Below are 26,430 nucleotides of genomic sequence, written 5' to 3'. Positions count from 1 at the left end.
AACAAGCTTCCCAAGCTTCCCAAGCTTCCTGGGGTATTCTTGGTCTTCCTGGGCAAGAACTTCCCGTTCGCCACCCAGCATGTGCAAAATGCCTTGATTAGCGTCCACTCGGTCTTCCCCGCCTCGTCTCGACATCGCCGCGGAGGTTGGACATGGAGGCAGCCAAGAGATCCCATATGCAAGCAACAATGGGGGTTTACGCGAGATGGCATCTTGGGGGTAAGGACTTTCCATTCTTTATGTCTCCCCGGCTTGAGAGGGTGGTCGATGGCGACCTTGACTGGGTTAGGTACTGAGCTTAACTGTCCCCGCCCATGTCTGCCCCCTCTGCAGCCGCTGTGCTAAGTCCCGGGGAAGGATAGGTATGTACCTTCCCGGCAGGATCCACAGCGGCTGGAACACTTTCTGCGCGATGTCTCTTTTGTTTGGCGAATTACAGGAAGTCAATAACTTCTGGAACAAACCTGCTCGGCAACGTTCTTGTTCACCGTGCCGGGGCCCCCATCATCCGTTACACGACACCCGAGGACCCGCAAGGGAACCCGTGCCCTCGAGAGTGGCCGTCCGCACCACCTGCATAACCACCCTACCCCAGTCCCGGTCTTCCCCGCGTGCTCGCAGACCCTCGCGTGGAGGACGAGCGAGGGGTTTCCCCATTCCCGTGTGTCATCGCCGCCCGTCTGGTTGGGAAGATCAGCGATTGTATGTGACCATCCCGCGGCACCAACTAGCATGCACAAGACGCCTCCGAACGCGTGCTCGAACTATCAGATCGAGACCCTGTTTGCCACCCCTGATAATCCGCTCTCTGCTTCGCTAGCCTGCCGTGGTAGCTCACACAATAAAGTTCAGCTGAAGGCAGGGGCCTCACCATCGCATTTGGGGGTCACCTAATCCAGCACGTGGAGCTAAGTCTTCTTTCGCATTGATATAAGACCCAACCTGCGGATCATCGTTTCCTCCCCGCTGCAACCTCAATCTCAACGCGTCCCGAACTCCAGCAGCCGACCAACATGGCTCCGGATACCCGCACCGACCGCGTCAAGAGGTTCTTCGGGATCGACCCCGCCTTGGCTGTTGACGACTCGGCTTTCCACGCCGACGATTCCTACGTCGAGGAGGAACCAAATGTCGCCGATGCCTTGCTCTACCTGTTCCCGACAATACCTGGAACCGTCGCGTATCTCAAGGAGCTGTTCCCATTCATCGGGTGGATCTTCCACTATAACCTGACATGGCTACTGGGTGATTTCATCGCCGGTGAGTGCCGATTCAATGCATGTCTTCTCGGCAGAGGCATGGCTAACAGCTATAGGCGTCACGGTTGGTTTCGTCGTCGTGCCGCAGGGTATGGCCTATGCCAAGCTTGCAAACTTGCCTCCCGAGTTTGGTCTTTACACGTCTTTCGTCGGGTTCATTCTGTACTGGGCCTTCGCGACGTCTAAGGACATCACCATTGGCGTGCGTTTACCCCTCGTCGCTGCGACCTGCTTCACGCGCTAATCATTCCATAGGCGGTGGCTGTCATGTCCACCATTGTTGGGAACATCGTCATCAACGTGCAAAGTTCACACCCAGACCTCGCCGCCGAGACCATTGCCCGAAGTCTTGCCCTCATCTCCGGTATCGTCCTCTTGTTCTTGGGGTTGATCAGGTTCGGCTTCCTCGTCGAGTTCATCTCATTGGTCGCTATCGGCTCTTTCATGACGGGCTCCGCCATCAGCATCGCCTCGGGTCAGGTCCCCGGCCTCTTGGGCATCCCCGATGTCAACACGCGCCAGCCAACCTACCTCGTCATCATCGACACCCTTAAGGGCTTGCCCAAGGCTAAATTGGACGCTGCCATGGGGCTGTCTGCTTTGTTCGGCCTCTACTTTATTCGTTGGTTTTGCAATTACATGGGTAGGAAAAACCCCCGCCGCCAAAAGATGTGGTTCTTTCTCTCAACGCTACGCATGGCCTTCATTGTTATCCTTTATATCCTTGTCAGTTGGTTAGCCAACCGCACGGTCACCGACCCAAAGAAGGCCAAATTCAAGATCCTCGGGCCAGTTCCGAGTGGTAAGTGGCACCTCCACCATTGCATAGCCATTCGCCTACATTGCTGACCTGCTCTCATCTCAGGCTTCCAACACGTCGGTGCCCCTGAACTCAACATCGAAATTCTCCAGGCTCTCGGCCCTGACATTCCGATGACCATCTTGGTTCTGTTGATTGAGCATATATCCATCTCCAAGTCGTTCGGCCGTGTCAACAACTACATCATCAACCCCTCTCAGGAGCTTGTTGCCATCGGCTTCACCAACGTTTTTGGCCCATTCCTCGGCGGATATCCGGCTACCGGGTCCTTCTCGCGGACAGCTATCAAGTCGAAAGCCGGGGTCAGGACCCCTCTCGCCGGCATTTTCACCGCCATCATTGTTCTCTTGGCTCTGTACGCATTGACATCCGTCTTCTTCTACATCCCATCCGCCGGGCTCTGCGCCATCATCATCCATGCGGTTGGCGACCTTATCTCTCCTCCAAGAGAAGTCTACCAGTACTGGCAAACCTCCCCACTCGAATTTGTCATCTTCTTCGCAGGTGTTTTCGTCTCCGTTTTCACTTCAATCGAGAATGGCATCTACGTCACCGTCGGCGCATCGGCCGCCGTCTTACTCTTCCGCATCGCAAAAAGCCCCGGTCGGTTCCTCGGCAAGGTGAATGTGCAAACCGTCACAAGGGACAGCGTCCGGGGCGGTGCCGCTTTTACCGGGGAGACTGCTGCTGAGAGAGGCCACACCGCCTTCCTCGATCTCAATCGAAACGACGTGTCGAACCCGGAAATCAACATGAAATCCCCTTATCCCGGCGTGTTCGTCTACCGTTTTGGTGAAGGCCTGAACTATATCAACTCTGCTCGGCACCTTGATCACCTCACCATCTATATCTTCAAGCATACGCGCCGCACCCAGCTCAACAAGTACGACAAGATCGGCGTAAGTCATTTCCCATCAGCTCCCCGCGCACCATTGATCATGATCCCTAACAACCCAAACAGGACCGCCCGTGGAATGACCCCGGCCCCCGTCGCGGACAAGCCACCGACACTGAAGAGATTGCCGCGCGCCCCACCCTGCGCGCCGTCATTCTCGATTTCACTGGCGTCAACGCCCTCGACGTGACCGCAGCCCAGGCCCTCATCGATCTACGCAACCAGTTCAACCGCTACGCCGCCCCAGATCATGTCGAGTGGCATTTTGCGGGTGTCTCCAACCGCTGGACCAAGCGCGCGCTCGTCGCGAGTGGGTTCGGCACCGACAGCAGGCGCAACCGTGTCATTGTCGGTTCCGCGCCCTCAAGTGACGACAAGAGTGAACTGGAGCCGCTGATTGGTGCCGCGGACGCTGGTGGTGACTGGTCGAGAGCCGGTGGGAGCCTGAAGGGGGCTGAGACTAGCTCCAAGGCGAGAGAGATCGACATTGAGGCTGCTGGCGCCGATGCCGAGGTGTCTCCTGTTTCGTCGAAGAATGTTGGTGGGAGGAGGCTGGTGCCGATCTATGGGGTGAACAGGCCATTTTTCCACATCGATATCGAGACCGCGGTAGCGAGCACGGTTCAAAACCTGCAGGGGAGGGGGTCGGAGTGGAGCGGACGGGAATAGAAGGGGATAGACGCGGTTTTGGTTACGTGTGTTTGGGTTCTTTTTTTGGGCGACGAGTGATCTTTTTGGTTTTCAAGCGGTACCCGACATCGGCTTGTTGGTTTTGGAATACCTGACATTTATTCGCAATACAAGGTTGACGGGCGCCGTGGCACCCGTTCTGTTGGGCACATTACCCTCCCTCGGTCGTTGCATCCCCCTAATAAGTACCCATGTGCATGAACCCCACCACTGCTCTGTGCTGTGCATTTCTCCAGATCTTGTGTAACGGAGGGCAGCACAGCAGCCAATCGTGCTGTAGACACCCAGCATGGGCGAAAGCCACCAAGTGGGGCCGGATCGGTCGCCGGGCCCCAGATCGACATCGACGCCAAGCCGGCCGGATGAGCCGCAAAAGTGGGTTCGCCTTCCGACGACACTCCGTCTCAACAAACCGCAATAGTGACGTGTTCTGCGAAGACAAGACAGCAAGCTTGGTCATAAACACATATCATTGCATACACTCATAAGAAATCTAGCTCTACTCCATCATACAAAGAAGCCAGACAGACAGGACATACATACAGACTGAGCCATCCAGCCAGCCAGGATATTAGTGCACCACACACAACCCAACCCGTGAACTGACCTCCCACTCCCCCGCCCACCCACACAGCAAGTAGTCAGCCAGTCAGGCAACCCCCCCAAAATCCAAACCCCTAAAACCCCCTCATAAACTCCTCCAACGAAACCGGCTTCCGCACCGCATTGTTCATGCCCTCGTGATACGTCACCCACACCATCCCCCCGCCACCACCCGCCGCCTCTTCCCTCCCTCCCCGGCCCTTCATCTTCCTCGCCTTGCCATCCTCCGCCGCGCCGGTTGCCCGCAGCGGGCGCTCGGCAATGACACGCCCGAAAAAGTCGCGCTTCACCGCCGCTGCCGCCGTCGTGTTCTTGTTTGGGTAGGGGTGCTCGTCCGTCCGGCGGTTCTGCTGCAGGGGGGTGAGAAAATGATTGGCGGTGGAGGTGTTGTTGCGTGGTGGTTGGTGCGGGTCCCCGCCGCCGCTGCCGCCGCCGCCGGTCTTGAGGTGGGCCTGGCGCGCTTCGCTGTCCCGTTGGGCAAGGGTCTTGTACAGCTCCTGGTCAAGCACCTGGCGCACTGCGTAGCGGGTGGGTGCGTGGGAGGCGAGGAGGTAGGCGGTGGCGGTCTCGAAGGTGGCGAGCGCGTCGAGATCCCTGCGCGGCTGGGGTTAGCATTTGTTTTGTTTTGTTAAGGGGGTGCTTAGGGGAAGTGTGGGGGTGTGGTTTGACGTACGGTTCCATCCGGTACACCCACTGCGTCCGCGTCGCCGGGCCAGCGGCCGTGTCCGGCTCGATCTTGCCCTTGTGCAGTGCGATGCCCACCTCGGCCAGTACCTGTGCGGCACGCTTGACCATGGCCTTTTCCGCCTCCCTCCGCACCGACGCGACCGCGCCAAACTTGTCGTTGCTTCCGCCCACCATGACGGGCTTCACGTCGGGAGAGACTAGGCGGATAAGGTAGGGGAGGAAGTCGGTCGCGATGTGCTCAGGGCTGCGGAACGCGCGCATCAAGGTTGGCGGCAGCTGGGCGTGAATCCCCTGCAGCACGGCGCGGTTGACCTTTTCGGCCTCGTACGCGGCATAGTCCGCCCGCGGGCCCGAGAACGGAAGGGGTGGTTCGTTGGCTTCGCTGTCATCAGCCGCCTCACCCCACTTCCCGCCGTAGCCGAACGTTGTCTGAGGCTGGTGCCGCCGTGGCGACGCGAAGAAGTGGTGGCAGGCTAGGATGGGTTGGCTGACGTATGGTGCAAGCTCCCATTCCTGGCTGGAAAATATGCGGGAGGAGCAAGTATCGTGGAAATGCAACCACTCGTAAGCTAGGTCTGGCTTGGTTAAAAAGGAGTCGTCGTTGAAGTCGCGGTTCGGGTATTCGAGGAAGATCTCGGTCATGATGCGGTCGACTTCGCCCGACGTGTCGATCATCTCACGGAGGCGGGTCATGGCGTACTTTTTTTGTTGTTCGGCGAAACCGAGTTGGGCCTGAGGTTGCTCGTGGCGAGTGGCTTTGGTGGTTTTCTGGGCCGGCACGGACGGTTTTGGGAAGCCCGCGCCTTCTTGGAAAATGCGAGTGACGACCTCTTTGGCACCGCCGCGTCCGAGGCCTCGGGTACCACCCCCACCGTGGGCGAGGTCGTGGATGATATGGCGGTCCAGCCACTGTCGAGTGAGCGTAGGGGTGATCTCCGGGGAAGTCGCCCTCAGCCGACCGGCGACCCATTCTCCTACCACCATGACACCTCGAAGGTCGCCCTCTGCATTGCCCTCCGCCCCCCGTTTGGCATCGATGCCGCTAGTCATGCCCCATGCGGCCTCGCACAGCTTTCGTGCAGCGTCCTTCTCACAAGGGATACCCTCTTTCTCGAAAATGGTCTTCAGCCGGGTAACCACCGCCTCGACGGTTGGCTTCCCGACATGGATGACCTCTGCCAGGCCAGACTGCCGCAGTGGGCGCAACGAGGGATGGTAGACGTCATTACAAATGAGCACCAGCGGCCTCATCTGTCTGAAGTCATCCCCCTTCTTCTTCCTGCGCCCCGCCCCCGCCGTCGCTGCACCTCCCGTGCTGTTCTTCTGATCCAGCAGCACGAGGTCGATCAGCGCCTTGACGAATCCACCCTCCCCCGACCCCCCGGACCCGCCGACCACGCCATCGACCTCGTCCACAACCACACACACCGGGCGGGCGACCTTGGGTTGCTTCCCCAGCTCCGGCTTCTTGTGCTCCACCGTCTTGACGCTCTCGGTACCCAGGCTGGTCCGAATCCGGCCCCGGACCACATCCTTGCTCCGCTCGTCACTGGCGTTGATTTCCATGACCTCGTACCCGGCCTGACGTGCGCAGACATGCGCCAGGGTAGTCTTTCCAAGACCGGGCGGCCCGTGCAGCATCAGGATTTTGCGGTGGGGTTTCTCTTCCTCGGGCGACTGCCCCTGCTGGCCCGGCTGGCCCTGTTGTTGCTGCTGCCCGCTGTGGAGGCGCCTGACGGTGGATTTGTTCTTGTTGGCCGCTTGGGGGAACACGATGGGGTCCCAGCGCTTCAGCCAGCGGAGCACTTGGCGGTTGGTTAAGTCGTCGCCGCAAAGGTCCATGAAGGTGCGGGCACGGTATTTCTCGGTCCACAGCATGGCCCGCTTGGACTTCTTGGGGTCTGTATGTTGTGCCTCTACGGAGCGAAGCGGCTTGTCGGGGTTGGTGGGCGGTGTTATGGGCGCCGCTGAAGACTCGGGCTTGCTCGCTCGGGTAAGTTCCTTGCTCGCGCTGTCAATGAGTTCGTGAATGGCGATGCCGTAGTAGCTCTTGTGTGCGCGGCCGTCTTTGGTCCTAGAGCGCGCTGCTACTATGTTTGCGTAGGAGACTGCGGCGGTGGGCTTGCGTTCTCGGATAGGGATCGTTTGACCGGAACATGTCGAGATTTGGTACGAAGCCGGGACCGGGTCTTTGCTAGTGAATGCTGCCAGTGTCTGCAAGCCCTGGTCTCCAAAGAGACGTTCGTAGCGTTCTGCTTCTCCCCCAAAGTCGTCATGCAGCTGGCTGTCGGGTGGGGTTGAGGCGACGGGCTGGGCGGCTAGCAGGGTCTCGTTCAGGTCTCCCCTGGGTTGTACTTCGGCATCTGCGTGGGGGTGTTGTGCGTTTGAAGTAGTTTGTGTGTCCCTGTCATCTCGTTGTCGCATGCGCCGCTTCGGTGATGGTTGGTCGGAAAAGGCATCGTCGTCAGAGTCGTCGTCGGCAAGGAAGCCGCCGAGAACGCGAGGTTTTAGAGCTTTCGGCGCGTCGGCGGGTCGTGGCCTCTTCGCTATGACAGGGGAGGAGCTGTCAGGGAAGGTTATGGGGGATGATTGTGCAAGCATCGTGACTTAATCCAATGCTCTGTGTCATTAATCCGTCAAGTGGTGTTCATAGAAACAAAAATACAAGTAGTTGTTGGTGTTATCGCTGTTGAAAAGGAGACGCGTGCTTAGGCGGGACCGCGTTAGTGGGCCGGCTGGAAAAGTATGGTGGGGCAGGGCGCATTGACCCCGCCGAAACACCAAAGCCCCCAAAAATTACCTATCTGGAATTTGAAGCGCGACGACGAACAGCGCACTCAGAACAGTTGTGAATAGCACCCTGTCGACGCTAGAAACTCAATCTGACTGCTCATGATTTGTGCCGCTTGTCAATGACTGCGTGTCCGGCGGGCCTGGCGTCGTGTCTTCAGATGGAATTCACCCGGGACTTGGCTTGAGGGTGGAGTGGAGCCCAAGGCGTACACTCTATGCTACTACAGGCGCAGACTCTGCCTCTGTGCTAGGGACTGGCCCAGAGGTACCAGCCGTCGACGGGGCCGGGGCTGTTCTCGAAGGCTCCGGCGGCGTCGGGTCCGATGTGTTGGCGTGGATTGGACTCCTTCCTGCCCCCGGTCACAGACGTCTCAAGATTGGCTGAAGGCATGGAGAATGACGGCCTCGCGTTGAGCGAAGCACGAATAACACGCTCAGCTGGCAAGATATCTTCTGAGAAAAGCTTTTTGAGAAGACCATTCGCTTCCAAAGATTATAAGTTCATAAAAGCCAAAAGGTGTGGCCGAAATATGGAGGTATATAGGTATTTGTATTCAAGAAACCGGTGCCAGCGTTCCCAGCCTACTTCTTGCTGTCCCTCGCAGGTGACTAGTCCCTACAGCCCTTCCTGTACCAAACCTGAAGTTGTTGCGACAAATTTGGGGTGTTGTGGCAAACTCCCGTCATTGTCACAAGGAAGCGTGGTCATGCTAGGTAAACTTGCAATCATCAACTTTGTCTTCACGTGGAGCTTAACCGATCAGATCCACACCGGGCATCTCCAAGCTAAGTCGTATCTCTCAAACTCGATTGTGGTTGCCCTGAAACTGCCTCCCTAGCATTATTCATGTTTTTTTTACGATGGGTTTATCGAGACCTTTGGATCTAATCATTCAAATAGCGAACCGGCCAATCCGGAAAATTGCGCCGAGAGGGAAGCCCCAGAGCCGGAGGAAGTGGCCCAGGCGCCTCAACGGTCTGAGGCAGGTGCACTCGAGAGCGGGCTTCGCGGCCTTCGATTTCGGAGCCACCGACTCGCCGCCCAGCAGCGGGAACCGACCGAGCTGTCACTCTCTCTGGTGTTTGGCGAACCCGCCCAATCTTCTCGGCCACGCGCCCTAAGCCCCAGTCGCGCTTCCTCCGAGTCGACCAGCTTGCCAGGAACAGAAGGGCGTTGGCTCAACAAAACAAACTTATTAGCAAAAGTGGGTCCGTTGGAGGCCACAAAGTTTGGGGCGAAAGTTCTCGCTGTAAAACTGCATCCCTGAGCCCCTGAATGATGAATGAGCGTGCGCCCACTGCGACTGCTCCATGATGTGACTTGTCCGCAAAGGCTCCGCGAAACAGATATCGATGCCAAAAATCGGCTAGCCAGGGCCTGCTTTGAGCGCAAAATGCGGCAATGCCCGGTTTTTAGCTTGTTCTCGCGACGCATACTTGCAAGTACTGTACCTACGGTCTGCCCTCCACAGAACCCCGCTGCGGTAGCGCTGGTGCGGCACCCAAAACCTTCACCAGCACAAGAACACGCATCCGGGGGAAAAAAACGCGCAAACGCAAACATGAGATTGATCAGAAAAGAGCAATAACGTTGCCTTCATTATCCCGGCGTCGATACGCATTTGCTAGAGCGCCTCGCCTACAATCGACTTTCTAGTCCCCAACTCCTCCCAGCTCTTCCAACCCCTAACTCGAGCCCTAACATAGTCGAGCATGTTGTCACTTGTCCCCTTGCCACCCATCCTGATCGGTCCTATGGATCTCCTCTAGCGATGTCTTTTCGTAGTAGTCAGACCCAAACCTCAACGGAAGACAGACCAGGTCGTTAAAGCAAGCCTTCCCCTCAGGGCACTTTAGCTTTTCCTCCCCTCCGCATATCTCAGCAAACGGCCAGCAAATGCCAGGTCCGTCGCACGAAGGCCCGCACGAGTCGGCAGATCTCGGATCGGCAATGCAGCTCTCGATACGCTCGTTGCAGTCATCGATCAACGACCAGCCCCCGCAGAGCGTGTAGATTTGTTGCTTGGAGATGTCTATCTCCTGGCAGGTGCCCGGGCATCCTTCATCCCAGCTGTTGACCCACCGGGTGCAGTCCGTCGAAAGGGGAATGCAGGTTAAGTTTCCGGCGCAGTCTCCGAGTGTTTGACCGCAGGGTTGGCCGACCTCTGAAGGTGGGGAGTCAGCGGGGGCCGCAACACCCGCTCGGATGCCGAGGAGGAATCCTATCGCGGAGAGGAGTGTCGTGTGATGCATGCTGAGCGGGGAGAGTCTGAGTACCTTACTTGGTGGAAGAAAAAAGGAAAGAGCCCTTGATCCCAGGGAAAGGAGACTTGTTAAAATAATGATGGCTTTTCCTTGTCTTCATGGACCTAACCATCTCGGACATTCTAATCGGTGTCTATAAATAGGTATCCCAGTCTGAACCTCGTCCGCCCAATGGCAGCGTCCCCATGCTCGTCGAGATTATTTGGCAATATCTTACGTTAACTCTGCCATATTAGCCTACAGCAGCTGCAGCGCTCGGCATGCTCCGGGTGCTGCTTTTGGGGTAGTCAACAAAGTGAGGTCAACGCCAAAACTCCGACTCATCCATACTTGGGCACCCTATCCCGGCACCGCCCGTAGGGCCAGAGATCTACAGTTGAGACAGGCCTCGATCGTCCCAGCGGGGTGGGGAGGGGGGCTTGGCAGGGGCACGTACATACTTGCTTTGACAGTTTTGAAAAGCACGGTTGCGCACAGACCCGAGGAGGGCCTAAAAAACCAGAACCTTCTAAAGAACCCTCTATATTTATAACCTACTGTATCAACTGTATCAACTGGAGCATTAAGGTAGGTAGGTACCTATTTTAGGCGTCTAAACATTACACTGGAAGAAAGATACCTTAGTCATAACACGCCCGGGGAATTAAACACAGAAATCACGAAAAAAGGAGAAAGGTATTTTACAATTGAGCTACGGAAAGAGACTTTAATTGAGGAAGGAGGTTATTTCTAATCGTTATCAATACGTAGCTGTAGAACTGGAAAGGAAGTTAGGTACCTACGAGGCGGGAACTTAAACGACTAACGCAATGCCAATGCCTACACCTATAGGCCAGTGTAATGCCGCCCAATGCCACACCCGCAGGTCGGTGGTGCTGGTGCCATGCCCACAGGCCGGTGCAATGCGAATGCCATCCATACCAATGCCACACCCACAGGCCAGTGCGATGCCATGCCAATGCCTACCTATACCAGCCCAGATACCATTGCACTAGCCTATGAGTGTAGCATTAGTACCTATGGCATTGACATTGCACTGGCCTGTGGGCAGGGCATTCGAGTTGCACCGGCCTGTAGGAGCAACCGTGCCTTACCTGACTTTTGAGAGCAACCGTACTTTCCAAGGTTGGGAGCAAGAGCAACCTACCTACCTTACTTTGTTGAAATTACCGTGCTTTGCATCAAGTACGGTAGTTGCCTCCTGGATTTTCCGCTGCGGTAAATTAAAATTAACGAAAGGAACTATTTGTTCGAGTGGGAACTCGGGCTAGGCAGCTCCAGGCACACAATAGGCATCCATGAAGGCTCGAGAGCGGCCCACGAGCTGCGCGTTCCCAACTCGCGTTAGCTCCGCCATTGACACAAGGTCCCAGCAGGAACACAACCATAGATTCATCAACCATACCAATTTACCGGGGATGGAACGAGGAGATGGGGGAAAGTATATGTACAATGCGACGCGCAATCCCATTCCAATCTCTTCCCTCTCCAGCCTCTCGTTCAATGCCAAGTTCCACGTTTGATCAGGGTTGCCTCGAACTCGAACGCGCGTTCTTTCCTAATCGCTCCGTTCATCAAGTCATACCCACCATCGTTTCCTCAGAGTAACAGAACTCCTTCCTAAGTCTCCATTCACACTCGTTCATCCAACTCCACGACAACATCATCTTCTCGGTAACACCACGAAAAACAAGAAAGAAGAAGACGAAAAAAACAAAATGACCACCACCAAAACGCCCCCCTCGCCCGCAGCCGCCGCCCTTAACGGCACCTCCATTCTCCCACGCCGAATCGCCTCCATCGCGCTCGTCGCCTTGCTCTACACGGCCGCGACTCCATTCGCGCCCGTGTCCTGGCTGACGGGCCCCGTCAGCCTGTCCGGAACCTACTTCCTGGACCGGCTGGTAGCCGGCCTCGTTCTCTTCTGCGCCTTCTACTTCCAGTGGGCAATCGCGTCGCTACGTGCCGCCGTGGTGGTGTCGCTGCCGACAGGGGGCAGCACGGCGCGCGTCCTACGGAACGGCCGCCTCGAGCATGACCCTGCCTCGGCCGGGAGCGCGCCGCTGTGGGTGTGGCGCACTGCCGACTACTGGCACTTTGCACTCGCCGAGGCGGCCGTGCTGCTGATGGCTGAGTTTGGCGGTAGCGAGACCATGCGGCGGCTGTTGGTGTCTGGGGTGATTCTGTTCTTGTGGGTTGTGGGTTGGGCCGCCACGCCGGCGAGCTTGAAAAAATGGGCGTGGGAGCATATCAAGGTGTATTTGTTTGTGTTGGTGCTGGATGAGTTGCGCAATATTGGCTACGGCGCGCTGCAAGGTATGGCGGGTGGCGGTCAGAGGAGGAGGCGCGGGCGGTGGTAATGGCGGGGACTGAGTATATACATGGTTGAGTGGTTGCCGGAGTTGTGTCTTGGTTTTAGATCTGGGATTTCTTGGGTTTGGCCTTACAGCAATCTTCTTGGCTGACCAGGTGGTCACAGAATGACGGAGTCTTGGCCAAGTGTAGATAGGTACCTACTTACATTATCAGCCTCACAGTCGATACGCGAAATGCTGCGCTTACGTGTCAACAAACCCTGGAACGAGGGCATCACCCATGGGGCAAGTGCCACGGCAGTGCAACACAATCCCCAAATGACTGTCCCCCTGGCTGTGTGGTGCCGACGTGCCGTGGTCTACTGCTTGGCTTGTGAAAATGGTTGTCTTCTTACGTCAGGTCCCATGTTCGATTCCTCCTTGGTACAGATCTCTATTTATTTTTCTCCGCCGTTTTATATTCTTTATTGATCTCAAATATGTTGCTATGTCTGTATCCCATGTGATTTGTTCACCAATATGTAACATATTTGTCATGGAGTGAGTGAGTGTTTTCGCGTGAACAGTTGTTGAAACTCTTTAGCGTTCTGTCTGTCGCCCCGAACAGGTGTTCCCCTCGACCTTGGAGATACGAAGGTACCAACCAGACAAATGCGATGGCAGGCCGATGGAAGCCCACCATGCGAGACACGCACCTTCGGATAACCCTAGGGAGCCAGATACGTAAGTTCATTTCTCGGGACCGGGGATCTCGTTGCCCGGCCCGAGAGCAACCTAAACATAGAATCATGCCCGAAGTTCAACCCTGCTCCTTCTAGATCGGAATGGGGCCATGAAATTCAAATCTCATGCTCCTCTAAGTCCTCCTCTTGATCGGAACGGGCTGGCTAGGTACCCACATAGGAACGAGCCCGGGGAACATCGGGTCACCTCAACCGGGCTCTGCGGGTCATCAACCAATTTCCGACCGGCTCTATCTACTGGGAAGCGCTATCTCAGCAGCATGAGAGGCTTGAAGAGGAAATGTTGGGAAAGGAGACCCACGCTGAATGCACCCAAACGGGACATTTGCATTGGCCCACAGGGGCCCCGTCTAATCCTGGCCATTCCGTTTAATTCCGGTGCGATGCAGTCGATAGGTTTGATGCGGCTGACTGCACCCGCGCCCAGCTCGCGTTTGTCTGAATCGACCTCATGAAACAGGCTTCAATCGACTGGGTGCAACCGTTCCATGTTGAGGTTTGAAAAATGCCGATCATCATCAGCGTCTGTAAGCTCGAGCGGGGGATATCATGTGTGGTGGATGAGATTTCCTAGGGTCATGGCTTTGTAACCTTTTTTAGGGGCTGTTCCTTCCCAATCGACATACACACCCTGTGACACCCCAGGCCGCTTTTTGGACTGATCGCCGAGAGCCGTTTGGTGTGTCGGGGAGCCAGCATAACATCGTTGCAGGCCCAAAAATGAGGTTCCAAGAAACAGAGACGGTAGGCGGCAGGCGGCGGTTTACTGTGTACATCTTGGGCCATCAACTTCTAGCGTACCGTATGGAGTGTGGAGTGTGGGCCCGTGGGCCTGGGCCATGGTCGGATCGCAACGGCCCAAACGGGTAAGGCCTTCGGGACTAGGCTTGATTAGGCCAAGCACACCAAACAGGAACCTTGCAGCAGGAATCCCCACCCACACCACACCCATCACTGATGGATGTACTTCGTATATGGTTTTGAGGAATAAACAATGACATGTGATTCCCTGGAACATCAGTCTTTATCATGAGAAGATATTTACTTAATGGGCGGAGCGTGTGTCAGAAAAATTGACCTGCTCACAATGTATACCTATATGTAGCAGAACAATATCCTTTTAACTAATATGCATAACGTGGTCCACCCCCAAGCGGCGCACACCCCCAAGCGGCGCACTTTTCCACAACCACACGACAAGAAACATTAATTACACCACCACAACGCCTGTAATACACCGAAACTATACAGAGTTATATACATCAGACATTACCACATCTCCCTGACACGTGCGCGCATTGTGCCCGGGCTTTCCACACTTGCCACAACGCCGTGGAGCCGTCTCTGTTCGAGTCCGCTGACCACCATTTTCCCGGGTTTCACGCTCTACCTGTTCCTGCACCTCTCTCTGGGCTAATAGATCATGTGCATCTCCTACAGTAAGTGATCCTCCAAGACGCACACGTGTTTTTTTGGCCCTTCGCCGCTTGCTCAGTGCCTCATTTGCCTTCTGTAAGGTACGTATCTCACCCGTCATTAGGGCAACCGAGTGCGCCAACGCCTGCGTCCCCTTCGCAAGCTGGTCGACAGCAGTGAGAATTTGCGTCGGCGAGCTTCCCTGGTGACGGGCAATCCGACTTTTGATGTACTCGGATTGCGAGACAGCCTCTGTTGGGTTCCGTGGCGTCTGGGAGGACCAAGGATCGGCAGCGGCGGAGGGGGGACCAGTTGGTGTTGGCATCCGTAACTTGACATCCAGCTTGGATATCACTGAATCGGGGTCAAAAGGTACTAGACCTGCACCTCTGAAACTTCCTTTGTTGTTGCTCTCGGTCATGGCGGCAAAGTGGGCGGCTTTGAAGGCGAGGAAGAACTCGACCTTGGTGATGTGGTTGATATGCGCTCTGACGAAGTGCTCGATTTGCCGACCGTACGCCGTTTTCAGGACACTAAAACACCCAACATCGAGTGGCTGGGTTATATGGGATGAGTGAGCCGGCAGGCTGATGGTGACAATGTTGTTCTGCTTGCAAAAGGCTTCGAATTTGGCCGACAGGTGACTCTCATGCCCATTGTCACGGTTATGGCCGCATGCAGGGTCCCGATGGGGGGGTGCGCGGAGAGCGCCCCCCAGCCAATCATTAAGAATGGGTCCCAGACCAATCAGGAGAGGAACGGGGGGAACGGCTACCGTTCCCAAGGTTCCTATAAAGGAACGAGAGGAACGGCCACCGTTCCTCACGTTCCCCAAGAAAGAGGTACGGAGATACCTAGGACCTAGATAGTATATAGTCACTCGTCCTGGAGAGCTCTGGGAGTTCTCCAGTTAGCAATCACAACTACAGTTCGCTACAAGCTCGCAAGCCTACTGTTGAGACAAGTCTATTGTTGTGCACCCTTTGGCTGCACCGAACCTAAGCATCCTCAAGAGATTACCTTCACCGAAGCTGAACCCTAACAGGATAGGATCCTGGAGTAGGTTCGTCACACCCATCAAGCACAATCAACCGATACACACCCTTCGTACGAGACTTTGTGTGCTTATCAAAGTGTTTGATCCATTCTAGGCCGGTCTCGTTGTCGGTCCACCCATTGGAAGTTGGTTTGATAGCCCAGTCGAGCGGAAGGTTGCTCTCTGTGTACCAGTTTGCGAGGTGGTTCATGCCTTGCACGATCAGAAACGGCGGGAGGCACCACCCTTCGCCATTGATGCACTCAATCGCCGTTGCCCATTCCCTATTGCCAGGCTGAACTGCCTTGCCCCTTCCACGTCTATCAGCGCGTGTCACTACCATAGACGCGCAGATAACGCCCATCATAAAGCCGGTCTCGTCGAAGTTGTAGAGGTCGCAGTCGTGGATGCCGTACTTCGCTCTCATGTTGTGCACAAGCTTGAACCACGCGCCAATAAGCTCTGGATCTTCGCAGAGGGCTCTCTGGAAGTCGTATGCGCGATTGAAACGCGTCTTGAGTTTTGGTTGTCGCTTGACGAACTTTTCGGCCCAGTGCTTACCGACACGTCCGCCGTCGCGTTGCGCGAGTAGCAAATTGGCCATATCTTCAACACCAGCGTATTGGGGCGCGAATCCTCGCGTATCTAGGTCTAGTATGTAATGGACAACTGCTTCTTCCTCGGTGATTGTCAATCTATGGGCTGCAGGACGCGACTCTAGCTTTGGCGTTCGTCCGTTCATTCTGTAGCGGAGAGTACTTTCAGGCACATTGTAGATTGTCGCGGCTTTCCGACGGCTAAGCTTTTTATCTTGCCGGATGGCTTCAATCGCCAAGATTATCTGGCTTTCTTTAGAAGGGATTGCCATTTTTGGTTGGGGAGAAAAGTTGTGTAGAAGATAGGAAGGTGTGTCGCGTAAAAAGATGCGCCGCTTGGGGGTGTGCGCCGCTTGGGGGTGGACCACGTTAGTTATATATACTAAACCCTTTACGGATGTGTTATACATTATAGAAACGAGCATTGGATCCCTTGAATACCTCACCATATACATTCCATGTAGGGTATCTCTTGGAAACAAAAACGCAAAGACATGGAAATGAACGCGTCATTGGCGAGTAGACATGGCGTATATGTCCGCTGGACATTGATGTTGTCAATGTAACAGACGCAATGAGGCTGGTCATCGCATAGCCACGAACGAATAGGTAGTTTCGTCCCCCTACTTCCCAATGTCAAATCAATTATTGCCAGTAGGCACAACTTGGAATTCATCGAAGCGAAGGTAATCAACCTATCGGGATCAATACGATCAGGGACCCTTTTAGTAACAAACCCCACCACATATTACGGCTTCTCTCTCACATCATCCATATATCGTGAACAGCAAGTGAGATGCGCAGGTATGACAGATCCCCAGGTCAATCACATTGCAAGCCAGTGGTGGCCGCTTCCCACACCTCGACACTGTGTGGTTGGCCCATGTGTGGGCAAACGTTATGCCGCCACTCGATAAAAGCACAACAGCGCGTCGTAAATCCCAGAACAGGGGGCGGCCGGTTACCTCGCCCGTGGGCCCCGTGGGTGGCCGGTTGATGACGGTTGACATTCCGGGGCCCACTGGCACTTTGCAGTCCGGTCATCTGAGGATCGAAGCAGCTACCCGTCTCCCTCCACTCGACTGCGTCAAACGGCCGGGATGCCCTTTCCCCACGAGAACACAACATCAACAGCCAGGCTTCACCGGCCACGTCAGACATTCTCTCACCGGCAAGAAATCATGGATCTCTACCAGCCATGGCGGCATCATTACCTAGATAGCAGCCTACTACTCGATGCCATGATCCGTTGGCTACCTAACCTGTCCCGTTTTTAGAAACCCCAATCCAGCGCTGAGACCCCCGCCTTGCACGATGCAGAAGGCGGACAAGAGCCTAAACCCGATTCAATGCCACCCGATTCACGCTCTCTTTGGAAACCTCAGCCTAGCGAGCACCGGCCAGACGATTTTAAGTTCATGGTAAATGGATCTCCTAACTTGACTTTGAGTCTTCGGAAACCCGGCCGGCGCTGGCTAGGCGTTGAATCCCTGACCGTCCTCGTTGTCTTCGGGGTGGCGGTCCAGGTTGCTGCCTGGGGTTGCATTCGCCATTTTGCTGGCCTCGACACGCAAGAAGCAAGGAGTGGGGTTGTGTGTTATTTCGTTGGCGCAGGCTTGACCTTTATAGGGATGGCCGCATCCGCGTGTATCACGGATGCCGCTACCACGGAACGGTGCTGGCGGTATTGCCCGTTTAAACCAACAATGGTTGACAAGGACGCCTCGAGCAGCACGGGTTTGGGGAACTACCGCCCAGCGGCTGTGGTTTGGCTCCAGCGCCATTGTTCGGTTGAAGGGCAGAGTTTGCTCCCGTACGCAATCTGGAAGCCCTCGCAGGCCGGGGAAGACGACATGGCGGTCTATGTCTCGCTGCGAAATGAGAACCCCACGAAGCATTGGTGGTGAGCCCAACCCCGCACTCCCGTCGTAGCGCTTGTACTGTTACTGACCATGCATGTGGTAATAGGATGCGGATGGTGATGGCAATGGCGCTGTTGTTCACGGTTCCCGGCGCCATTCTTCAGCCGTTTGGAACATGGACGCTTCGTTGGAAGGCCGGAGTGGCCCAGGTCGTCGCCATGGCCGTAATGACCATAGTCCGGGCAATCTCCCGGGGTTACCTTGCTCAGATCCCCGCAAACTATGAGGTCACCGACACGCAGGAACTGGCCTCTCTCGTCATCTCCATCAGTGCGAGCGGCCAGTTTCCTCCAACCACCCAAGATGGGATGGAAGAATGGCTCAACAAAACCAAGGGCTCTTCGACAAGGGGTTTCTGGAGGCGGGTAACCGATTGGCGGCGTACTTTATCCTCGGCCTCGAACACGGACAGCCTTAACACCGTCGCACAACAGCAAGCGGAAACACCCCCGAGAGGCTCACTCCGGTACAAGGAAACCAAAGAGGCTTCGGCAATGGGTTTCCGGTGGGGGGGTGGTCACCGGCCGGCTGCATGCTATCAGCATGGGACAGGGCTGTAGTAGTATCATTGGCACCTTCACCCAACCCCAACTGAGCAACTTCCGGAAAAGCTCAATCGAACCCATAACACAAGGCGAGGCCGAGGTCGTTGGGCCGCACGTGGAAGTTGAGAGGTTCGCTCGTGCCATGCAGGAGATGCCTCATCTCGTACGGCTCGAAGTGCTCACGGGGGCAAAGCGATTAGAAAGTGCCCTTGGGGGTATTGCCGACTTGCTAAGGACTGAGAACCACGCGGATATCGACTGGAAGGGCGGTCCGATTTTCGACAACAGGCCAGGCGTCCATTCCGGGCCCCACAACCAGAATACCCTCGAGTGGAAAATTCCCCTGGCGCACGGCAACGAGTCCGGGGAGTTTCCGCACAAGGTCCTCGAAATGAAATCGTTTGCGCTTAGTATCGGGCTGATACAAGACTCAGTGGGAGATCAGGTGTGGCAGAACCGGGCCGAGACAACGTTTGGAGAGCTGGAAGCTGTGCTCTCTCTGTGGTTGAGTAGGCTGGGTGACAACCAATCGATGTTGTCCCGGAACGAAGACCTCTACAAGCGACAAGGCTTACACTGGCGTATTGTGGGAGTAGGGTCATCGTCAGACTCGACAACTCTTAAGACGCTGTCACAGTGGACTGGATGCAGAATGTTGGCGTTCAAGGAGGGGCCTGGGTCTGGATTCTGGGACACGCCGTGGTCATCGATTGGTCCGACCACCTGCTTCGGGATGCATCTGATCTACCCACCCGAGCCACCAGAGTGAGTGTGCTACCTTCCAATGACCCTTGAACGGTGATGCTGACAGCCAGTCGCAGGAACGGCGCCGTACCTACCCCTACACTGACTGGAGATACCCCCACGCCGGCGGAAGATGTTGAGTATTATGTCACACGGAAGAGGGACACGACCTTGGTAAAGCAATGCACGTGTGAGCTCATTCACCTGTTCATTGAGGCCATCGCAGTCAGAATCAACGCTATCGGCGGAGAGGCGAGAAGACTCTCTACAGAGGAACGCCGTAAGAGCGGCTCGCGAGTATGGGAACACCCGCTTCTGATGGACTTGGCTGGCAAAATCCTTGCCAGCGGTGTGGTCGAGACGATAGAAGAGGGGCTCGAGTTGGTCGTCCCTTCCTTCGTGAAGCACAACCTCCTCCCCAAAGAGGAACCGGAGGAGTAGCGTGTGTTGCACAATTCACGGCCGGGCTCGATGAGGATGTTGTTGGTTTGTTGGTGGGACGCCTCGTTTTTGTGTTTCTGTTGCGGTGTGCACCTCATGACGTAATCACCAACTGTGTACTGTCACTACGGTTAACTAGGTAGTCAGCTAGATGAAAAAGTTTGTTTTTCCTTGGTATTGCAGTCGCTGCCTTCTCAACGACCCGGACACACCAGAGGGCCCGCCGTGCGATTAAAAGTCTCCAACAACGGAGAAAGAGAGGCTACTTATAAAAGTATCCCCAGCTCTCGTCTCAAAAGATGTCTTTCCCAGCTCTCACCACGATCGCCCAATGGGCAGGTATCGCCATGCCCACCTTCTACGCTGGTATCCCCCAACCCTCCCCTCTCCCCAAACACCAACCTAACCAACCCCCACCCGCCCAGGCATAACCTTCCAATACTCCCTCACCATGCACCTGCTCGCGCACACCACCACCACCACCACCACCACCACCACCACCGCACACCGCCAGCTCCTCGCCCGCCAGTGGCTCGCCCTCTACCAGCAAGGGCCGCGCTGGGTCCCGCCCCTGGTCCACACGGGCGTGCTCGCCAACCTATACCTCGCCTTCGCCCAACCCAACCACCCGCAACACCCGCAACACCCCCAGCAGCAGCACCTCCACCTCCACCTCGCCGCCGCCGCCCTCGCCTTCGCCGTCCTCCCGCTCACCTTCCTCGTCTTCGAGCCGGGCATCAACGGCGCGTGCAAGTGGAAGGCGGCCGCGCTGCTGCGGCAGCAGCAGCAGGAAGGCCGGGGAGACCGTGAGGGAGAGGAGGAGGGAGAGGCGGAGGAGGAGGAGGAGGACGGAAGAAGGAACGGGTTGGCCACGACGGCCGCAACCACGACGTTGTTGCGGCCGAGCGTGCGGCGGCATTCGGCCGGGGTGGCGGCGCGTGCGTGGGCGGAGCGCGCCGACATGGTGGAGCTGGTGGGCGCGTGGGCGCGGCTGAATCACGTGCGGTGGGTTTTGGCGTTGCTGGCTGGGGTGCTGAGTTTTGCGGGGTTGGTTGTTGGTGGGGTTGGGGGAGTGAGGCTCTGAGGTAAGGGAGGGATGGGGGGGTTGAGCAGGGGTTGGGTGTAGGGGGATGCTGAGGAGGAGGTGGTGGTGGTGTGGTGTGATGTGGATTTGTATTTTCGGAAAAAGGTTGGTCAATGAACTCTATTCGTGTGGGAACCAAACATTTGTATCGACCGGACAAGAAGAAATGGGAATGTGCAAGTAGTGTAAAAATGGCATCGTATTCAAGACGTCCTGGGTATCGATCGCATCGCACTCCTCCAAGTAACCGGACCTCGTGTGTGGGCGTGTAAGAAAACAACAAAAAGAACCCCCGTAAACACTTCCTCAAGACCAGCCAAACACCGCGAAGCCAATTGCATCACCCACTCATAGTGATCCAATCCACCCATCGCGATCCGACAAACCCGCCCTCATTAAGCAACCGCTGCAGTCATCAACCAGTTAAGAAAATATCGCCGGTGTCAGCCCATTACTGGGGGGGGTACGGCTGCTGCTGCTGCGGTTGTTGCGGCTGAGCATACGGCTGGGCGGGGTACGGCTGCTGGGCAGGATAGGGTTGCTGAGCAGGGTACGGCTGGGGGTACTGCTGGGGGGGAACCTCGGTCTTGACTTGGCCGAGTTCGGCCTGTCCAGTGCCGGCAGGATCGTCGACGACGCTGGCGCGGATGAAGAAGGCGAGGTGCACGATGACCAGGATCCTGAAAAAAAAAAAAAAAAAAAAAAAAAAATGTTAGCCCCGGCCCTTGCCATAGCCGGCCCAAGAAGCCCCGTCGATTCAGGGATGCGATGCGCTTTACTCACCAAGCAATAGCACCGAGACCAGCACAACCACCTAGAGCTCCGCCGAGCGCTCTGTACCCGATCAAAGATATCCAAGCAGATGCGTCGCTGGCCGACCAAGCCCAGGCGGTAAGCCAGAAGATGACGGTGAGGATGTAGCCAATGAGGGCGCCGATGCGGTAGAAGTATTGGGGGGCCCAAAGCTCGAGGGCGCCGGTCGTGCCGTAGACGATGAAATTCAGGATGGCCTGCGGAACCGGGGTCAGATCACCCACCGAGACGGCAAAAAAAGGGAAAGAAAGGAGGCATATACGACAAAAATGTCCATCCCGCCGGCGCCGGCGGGCCAGAGCGATAGAGCATAGGCCGAGAGGGCTAGGACGATGAGGGAGATGACCAGGACGGCAATCTTGACGTAGAGGAGCCAGAGAGGCTGCGGCGGAACGCCGACGGCGAGGAGACCTTGGCCAGCCATGGCGATGTTTTATTGAGCTCGACGAGTGGGAAAACGAACTTCACAGCGACAAGGATTGCGCGGCGAAAGTCTGACAGCGACTCGAAGTTTGCGACACAAAAATGACGAGGCATACACGAAAACACACAAAAAAACGCAAGACAAGGCCACACCGCCCAACGAGCGCGGGGGGTGCTCAACTTTAACCTTACACAGTAACTATTCACCACCCCCGGTGACAGCTCCGTCTCCTCGTTCCGTGCTCGACGGCGTCCAACCAGACGCTGCAGAGGCCTCCATGCATACTGTCAGGGTCCCAGAAACAACGACGGGACAGGGATCTCGCAGCACTTTTGGTCATCGGAACCATGAGCCTCACAGGGCTTGAAGCCAGGAAACGGAGGTCAGTGTGCCAAGACGGCAAAGCTGAAAGGGCGCGATTCCAAAAAGCGCGCCATGTGCCCGCCGAAGGCTGAAAACTGGGAAGAATCGGAGGATGGAAAGCCAATGTTTGCGCCTGGGAAGAGAGGAACGACAAGACGGGAACTGGTCCAGGCCCAGGCCGCCCCACGCAGGGCCATGCGCCATGAAACCCTCCAAGAAATGAGCTGGGCCAAAATTGGCGGGGTTTGGCGAGCACTGCCTGATTGGCGTTTTTGCGGGGCTCCCATTGGCTCAACTCATCAGTGACCGCATCCATGCATCCATGGCTTCGCAGAGAGCTCCCGTCTTTCCTGGCTTGCCTGGCACCGGCAGTAGCCCGCTGGACAAAACGGGCGACTAGCGCGGGCGAGTGCCGAAAATATCCGAAGTTGTCGCAAATGAGGGATCATGAGCAATGGTAGAATTGGAGCGGTGCTCTTTAGTTGCATTTCTGTTCATGAATCGGGTAGTCAGAAAGCGAAAATAAAACATAGCAAATCATCACCGGCCCGTTTGAAGCCGCAGCTTGGAAGTCCTTCCGTCTTACGGGCGATGCGCCCCGCCGATCCCAGCAGTTTGCTTGACAACCGCAGTGCCAAGCTGGGTCGAGACATCCCCCGGTCTCCATGCCGCGAGGTCGCACCCGCGACCAAAAAAGTTCGCAGACGGACCCGGTCTTGGAAACGGGACCAGGTGGCATGGCTCCAAAACGCTTCGGGAGACGGTGGCAGGCGAAGAAGAAAGATGCGAGCCGAAAATGACATTCCTGGCTGCTGCGCCTTCTTGCGGCTGATGGGACATACACATTAGCGTTAATTATCGCATACACCTCGACCGCCTGTGCCCATCCTCTTTGGGAGAAAAGCATCACCCATGTTGGCTGCTCATCAATCATGAAAGAAGGGGTACGAAAGGAAGAGAATCTCAAAGGTTGGATCTGGAAGCAGAACACCATCCCATCTCTTTTCTTCTGCGATCTTGGCCTTGTTTTGTTTTTGTTGCCCTCTGTTCTCTTTTAGCTGGGTGCCATCAACAAGGGTTAAACTTTGCTGAATTAGGCAACTAGTGTCAGCGAATGACGGAAGACTTCGTTCTACACAGTATGGGATGGGTACTTCGTACGTACAATCTCCGCCCAAGGCATCTTTGCAGACGACCACTGCCGGCATCTCCCGCAGAGCTTCCAAACGGCCAGACCCTGTGGCAAATCCCCTGGGCCATCGAGCGTGCCCAAGGTTACACAACATGCTGCTGTCTCCCGATCGGTGCGGCCCAGATTCATGGCCGGATCGGCAATCCAATCCAATCATGATGGCAGCACAATACATACTGTGAACACAACAGCAGTAACGACCCAGGGGTATCATGCACACCCCCCCCCCGGGAGGGCGCCGTGCTCCCAGTGTACACAGTAGGTGCCGACAAAGTTCGGGAGCCCAAAGTCTGCTTCGGTTTCCTTTTTCTAATTTCTCTTCAAGCTTATCTTTTCTTGATTTCTTGCTCCCTTTCGAGTTTAGCTTCTTTGAGCTAAAGGATGTACCTGGCCAAAACCGCACCCGGGAGACAGTACTTCCAGTCGGCCGAACTTGCGTTGTGGGGTTTTAATCCAGTTGATCCAAATGAAATCATGATCGGGTTGATAATGACTGACTGACACCGAGAAAATGGTAAAACTCCTAAATCCAAACATGGAATCTGCGGGTACTCGGGTGCAAACCACAAATGCCTAGAACGAGCATGTCATGACCTGTCTGTAAGTGTTCAAACAGGCGACCGTATTCCCCTCTCCAACCCGGGACCAAATGCACTGTTTCGTTTTGCCAACCTAAATCTTGCAAGGAAATGGCCGACATACTCGATCAAGCCACCATCCTGGACTCCAAAGCTTGGAGTCTTCTCCTCGCCCACACAACATGATACTCGAAACTTGTTGAGTTCGGTGATCCAGGAGCCAAAGTCTAAGAAATGACTGTGGCCAGGAGCTTGCTTTTCACACTTGTCTGCCCTACACCCCTATCCCGCCCAATCCAGTCAGGCACTCCCCAAAATCAGTGCCTCCACCGCCAACCTTACTTCCGTGCGTGCACCAGCCGCCCCTTCACCCACACCATCTTCGTGTTCCTATCATCGCCATTATACACCCACTTCGCCACCCGATCCGGCCAGGTCTCCCACCCAAAGACATCTACATCGCCGCCGTCCTCATCACCAACAACCTCACCGTCTTCCCCGACCACCCCGAGCCCCACCAACTGCGCATCCCACTCCATCCCGACCGCAAATTTGCCGACCCGCTCCTCCAGCCCAACCACCTCCGCCCCGCCCCTCGTCGCCAAAAACAGCACCTCCTCCACACTCAACTTCTCCCTCTCCCTATCCTCCCCCGCAACCTCCTCCCCCATAAACACCACATGGCGACTGACCATGACGGCGGCGCGCGCGGCCTCCAGCACGCTGGGGCTAAAGCCGCCGCTGACGTCGGTGCCGAGGCCGCAGACGATGCCGCGGTCGAGCAGGCGCCGCACGCGCGCCGCGCCGCTGCCCAGCGCCGTGTTGCTGCCGGGGCAGTGGCTGACCTTGGCGCCGCGCCGCGCCACCAGCGCCGCCTCGCCCGTCGTCAGGTGCACCGCGTGCGCCAGCACCGTCCGCCCCGTCAGCAGGCCCGCCGCGTCGTACACCCCCGCGTAGCTGTCGTCGGCCGCGCCTGTGACGGTCGGCGGGAAGAGGGTCTTGACGAGCGCGATCTCGGCGCGGTTTTCCGAGAGGTGTGTTTGGATGGGGAGGGTGGTTTCGGCGGCGAGGGCGCCGAGCTGGACGAGCAGTGGGAAGGTGCTGGTGGGGGCGAAGCGCGGGGTGATGATGGGTCGGATGAGCGTGTGGGTTGGGTCCAGGGCGCGGATGTGTGCGATGCTCTCACGTGTGGCGGCGACGGAGGCTTCGGCCGACTCGTCGCGGTAGTTGGCGGGTGAGGTTGAGGGCTCGTCCATGCACACGCGGCCGATGAGAGCGCGCTGGCCGCGGGCGTGGCAGAGGTCGGCGAGGAGGTTGGTTGCAGGCACGTCGATGGTGGCGAAGTAGGCAGCGCAGGTGGTGCCGTGGGAGAGGGTTTTGTGGATAACCCGGGTGTAGACCCGGCGGGCCTTGGCGAGGTCGGAAAGGGAGACTTCGAGTGGGAAGGTGTAAGTGTCGAGCCAGTTGAGGAGGGTGGAGTTGCCGAAGATGCCGGCGTTGGGGTACTGCGGAGCGTGGATATGTGTGTCTGGGGGCGACGTTAGTGCTCTCCACATCAAAGTTTTGGGTGTGGGCGACATGTCACGACTTCAGGGAGGCCTACCAATAAACCCGGGGAAGAAGAACTGGCCCTCTTTCGCCTTGACAACCTCCACCTCGGCGTCCTTCCACCCTAGCTGCGGAAGCACCGTCTCTCTCGCCTTCTTCTCGGCGCAATCCCTCTCGACGAAAGTAATCTTTCCTTCCTTATCCACACCCACGGCTGTGTCGTGCAGATACTCCAGCTCGTTCAGCGCCTTGCTGTGCACGAACAAGCCGAGGAACAGCTTGTTTTTCGTAGCCATTTTGTAATTTTGCGCGGTAATGCGAATCGACACTGTTTCAGGAAAGTACCAATTCGACGCGAGTGTGTTGGAGTTGAACTGCAGTCAGGGTTGATGAGCACCGGGAGCAACCTTTTAAACCCACACCGCACTCCGTTGCAACTTGCAAGCTAGGCGCACGGCACAAGTGAGAAAGCTGCAACGTACCTGCTGCCCAGTTTCGCTTTGCCGCACCTCAAAACCCACCAGCCCCGGAGGTCAGAAGCCCAACCAAAACCTGACCACCACACGCCGAGCAGCCAGTCAGCCAGTCAAAGCAGTCTACGCAAACAAAGCCGAAACCGCCAGTCAAATAAAACCAATAATTGTCCAAGAAAGCCGCA

General features: G+C 56.4%; 9 protein-coding genes across 9 annotated transcripts; 5 read left to right on the top strand and 4 right to left on the bottom strand.

Moving 5' to 3' along the window:
* Window positions 1-874: 874 nt before the first annotated feature.
* F5144DRAFT_256824 (sulfate transporter family-domain-containing protein) lies at window positions 875-3,679 on the top strand. The gene is made up of 5 exons (XM_066783500.1): window positions 875-1,260; window positions 1,316-1,461; window positions 1,515-2,061; window positions 2,125-2,978; window positions 3,041-3,679. The coding sequence occupies exons 1-5, from the start codon at window positions 1,014-1,016 to the stop codon at window positions 3,641-3,643; spliced, it is 2,397 nt and encodes a 798-aa protein (XP_066643764.1). The 5' UTR covers window positions 875-1,013; the 3' UTR covers window positions 3,644-3,679.
* A 412-nt stretch (window positions 3,680-4,091) lies between these two features.
* On the bottom strand, window positions 4,092-7,651 carry F5144DRAFT_513182 (uncharacterized protein). Its single transcript, XM_066786575.1, has 2 exons — window positions 4,941-7,651; window positions 4,092-4,861 (listed from the first exon to the last, which is right to left on the bottom strand). The coding sequence occupies exons 1-2, from the start codon at window positions 7,553-7,555 to the stop codon at window positions 4,342-4,344; spliced, it is 3,135 nt and encodes a 1,044-aa protein (XP_066643763.1). The 5' UTR covers window positions 7,556-7,651; the 3' UTR covers window positions 4,092-4,341.
* A 1,815-nt stretch (window positions 7,652-9,466) lies between these two features.
* On the bottom strand, window positions 9,467-10,000 carry F5144DRAFT_488589 (uncharacterized protein; the record flags this gene model as incomplete). The annotated part of the gene is made up of 1 exon (XM_066785670.1): window positions 9,467-10,000. One exon carries the CDS (start codon window positions 9,998-10,000, stop codon window positions 9,467-9,469), a length of 534 nt encoding a protein of 177 aa, XP_066643762.1.
* Window positions 10,001-11,632: 1,632 nt separating this feature from the next.
* F5144DRAFT_256756 (uncharacterized protein) lies at window positions 11,633-12,539 on the top strand. Its single transcript, XM_066783499.1, has one exon. The coding sequence runs from the start codon at window positions 11,731-11,733 to the stop codon at window positions 12,370-12,372; it is 642 nt and encodes a 213-aa protein (XP_066643761.1). The 5' UTR covers window positions 11,633-11,730; the 3' UTR covers window positions 12,373-12,539.
* Window positions 12,540-17,656: 5,117 nt separating this feature from the next.
* On the top strand, window positions 17,657-18,458 carry F5144DRAFT_650891 (uncharacterized protein; the record flags this gene model as incomplete). The annotated part of the gene is made up of 3 exons (XM_066793013.1): window positions 17,657-18,021; window positions 18,087-18,310; window positions 18,376-18,458. Coding segments are annotated over 3 exons (672 nt in total), but the record flags the coding sequence as incomplete, so codon positions are not given.
* Window positions 18,459-18,583: 125 nt separating this feature from the next.
* Window positions 18,584-19,770, top strand: F5144DRAFT_603357 (uncharacterized protein; the record flags this gene model as incomplete). The annotated part of the gene is made up of 2 exons (XM_066791275.1): window positions 18,584-19,350; window positions 19,407-19,770. 2 exons carry the CDS (start codon window positions 18,584-18,586, stop codon window positions 19,768-19,770), a joined length of 1,131 nt encoding a protein of 376 aa, XP_066643759.1.
* A 107-nt stretch (window positions 19,771-19,877) lies between these two features.
* Window positions 19,878-20,889, top strand: F5144DRAFT_256723 (uncharacterized protein). Its single transcript, XM_066783498.1, has 2 exons — window positions 19,878-20,136; window positions 20,196-20,889. The coding sequence occupies exons 1-2, from the start codon at window positions 20,070-20,072 to the stop codon at window positions 20,852-20,854; spliced, it is 726 nt and encodes a 241-aa protein (XP_066643758.1). The 5' UTR covers window positions 19,878-20,069; the 3' UTR covers window positions 20,855-20,889.
* A 416-nt stretch (window positions 20,890-21,305) lies between these two features.
* F5144DRAFT_603355 (uncharacterized protein) lies at window positions 21,306-22,091 on the bottom strand (the record flags this gene model as incomplete). The annotated part of the gene is made up of 3 exons (XM_066791274.1): window positions 21,306-21,534; window positions 21,638-21,864; window positions 21,930-22,091. The coding sequence occupies 3 exons, from the start codon at window positions 22,089-22,091 to the stop codon at window positions 21,306-21,308; spliced, it is 618 nt and encodes a 205-aa protein (XP_066643757.1).
* Window positions 22,092-24,372: 2,281 nt separating this feature from the next.
* Window positions 24,373-26,338, bottom strand: F5144DRAFT_256676 (uncharacterized protein). The gene is made up of 3 exons (XM_066783497.1): window positions 26,255-26,338; window positions 25,828-26,146; window positions 24,373-25,752 (listed from the first exon to the last, which is right to left on the bottom strand). Exons 2-3 carry the CDS (start codon window positions 26,066-26,068, stop codon window positions 24,563-24,565), a joined length of 1,431 nt encoding a protein of 476 aa, XP_066643756.1. The 5' UTR covers window positions 26,069-26,146; window positions 26,255-26,338; the 3' UTR covers window positions 24,373-24,562.
* Window positions 26,339-26,430: the final 92 nt, after the last annotated feature.

This window comes from Chaetomium tenue (genome assembly GCF_020726465.1).
Source record: "Chaetomium tenue strain MPI-SDFR-AT-0079 chromosome Unknown F5144scaffold_4, whole genome shotgun sequence".
Lineage (NCBI taxonomy): Eukaryota > Fungi > Ascomycota > Sordariomycetes > Sordariales > Chaetomiaceae > Chaetomium > Chaetomium tenue.
The sequence above is the reverse complement of the archived record's forward strand: the minus strand, read 5'-3'. Positions and strand labels throughout refer to the sequence as shown.

What these genes read in the sequence shown, in the direction of transcription:
- F5144DRAFT_256824 (XM_066783500.1), top strand. Translation starts at nt 1,014, where the DNA reads ATGGCTCCGGATACCCGCACCGACCGCGTCAAGAGGTTCTTCGGGATC. An exon ending in ACTGGGTGATTTCATCGCCG is followed by an intron (nt 1,261 to 1,315) that starts GTGAGTGCCGAT and finishes TAACAGCTATAG; the next exon opens with GCGTCACGGTTGGTTTCGTC. An exon ending in CCTCGGGCCAGTTCCGAGTG is followed by an intron (nt 2,062 to 2,124) that starts GTAAGTGGCACC and finishes CTCTCATCTCAG; the next exon opens with GCTTCCAACACGTCGGTGCC.
- F5144DRAFT_513182 (XM_066786575.1), bottom strand. Translation starts at nt 7,555, where the DNA reads ATGCTTGCACAATCATCCCCCATAACCTTCCCTGACAGCTCCTCCCCT. An exon ending in TGGGTGTACCGGATGGAACC is followed by an intron (nt 4,862 to 4,940) that starts GTACGTCAAACC and finishes CCAGCCGCGCAG; the next exon opens with GGATCTCGACGCGCTCGCCA.
- F5144DRAFT_256756 (XM_066783499.1), top strand. Translation starts at nt 11,731, where the DNA reads ATGACCACCACCAAAACGCCCCCCTCGCCCGCAGCCGCCGCCCTTAAC.
- F5144DRAFT_256723 (XM_066783498.1), top strand. Translation starts at nt 20,070, where the DNA reads ATGTCTTTCCCAGCTCTCACCACGATCGCCCAATGGGCAGGTATCGCC. An exon ending in CATGCCCACCTTCTACGCTG is followed by an intron (nt 20,137 to 20,195) that starts GTATCCCCCAAC and finishes CCACCCGCCCAG; the next exon opens with GCATAACCTTCCAATACTCC.
- F5144DRAFT_256676 (XM_066783497.1), bottom strand. Translation starts at nt 26,068, where the DNA reads ATGGCTACGAAAAACAAGCTGTTCCTCGGCTTGTTCGTGCACAGCAAG. An exon ending in CTTCTTCCCCGGGTTTATTG is followed by an intron (nt 25,753 to 25,827) that starts GTAGGCCTCCCT and finishes CGTCGCCCCCAG; the next exon opens with ACACACATATCCACGCTCCG.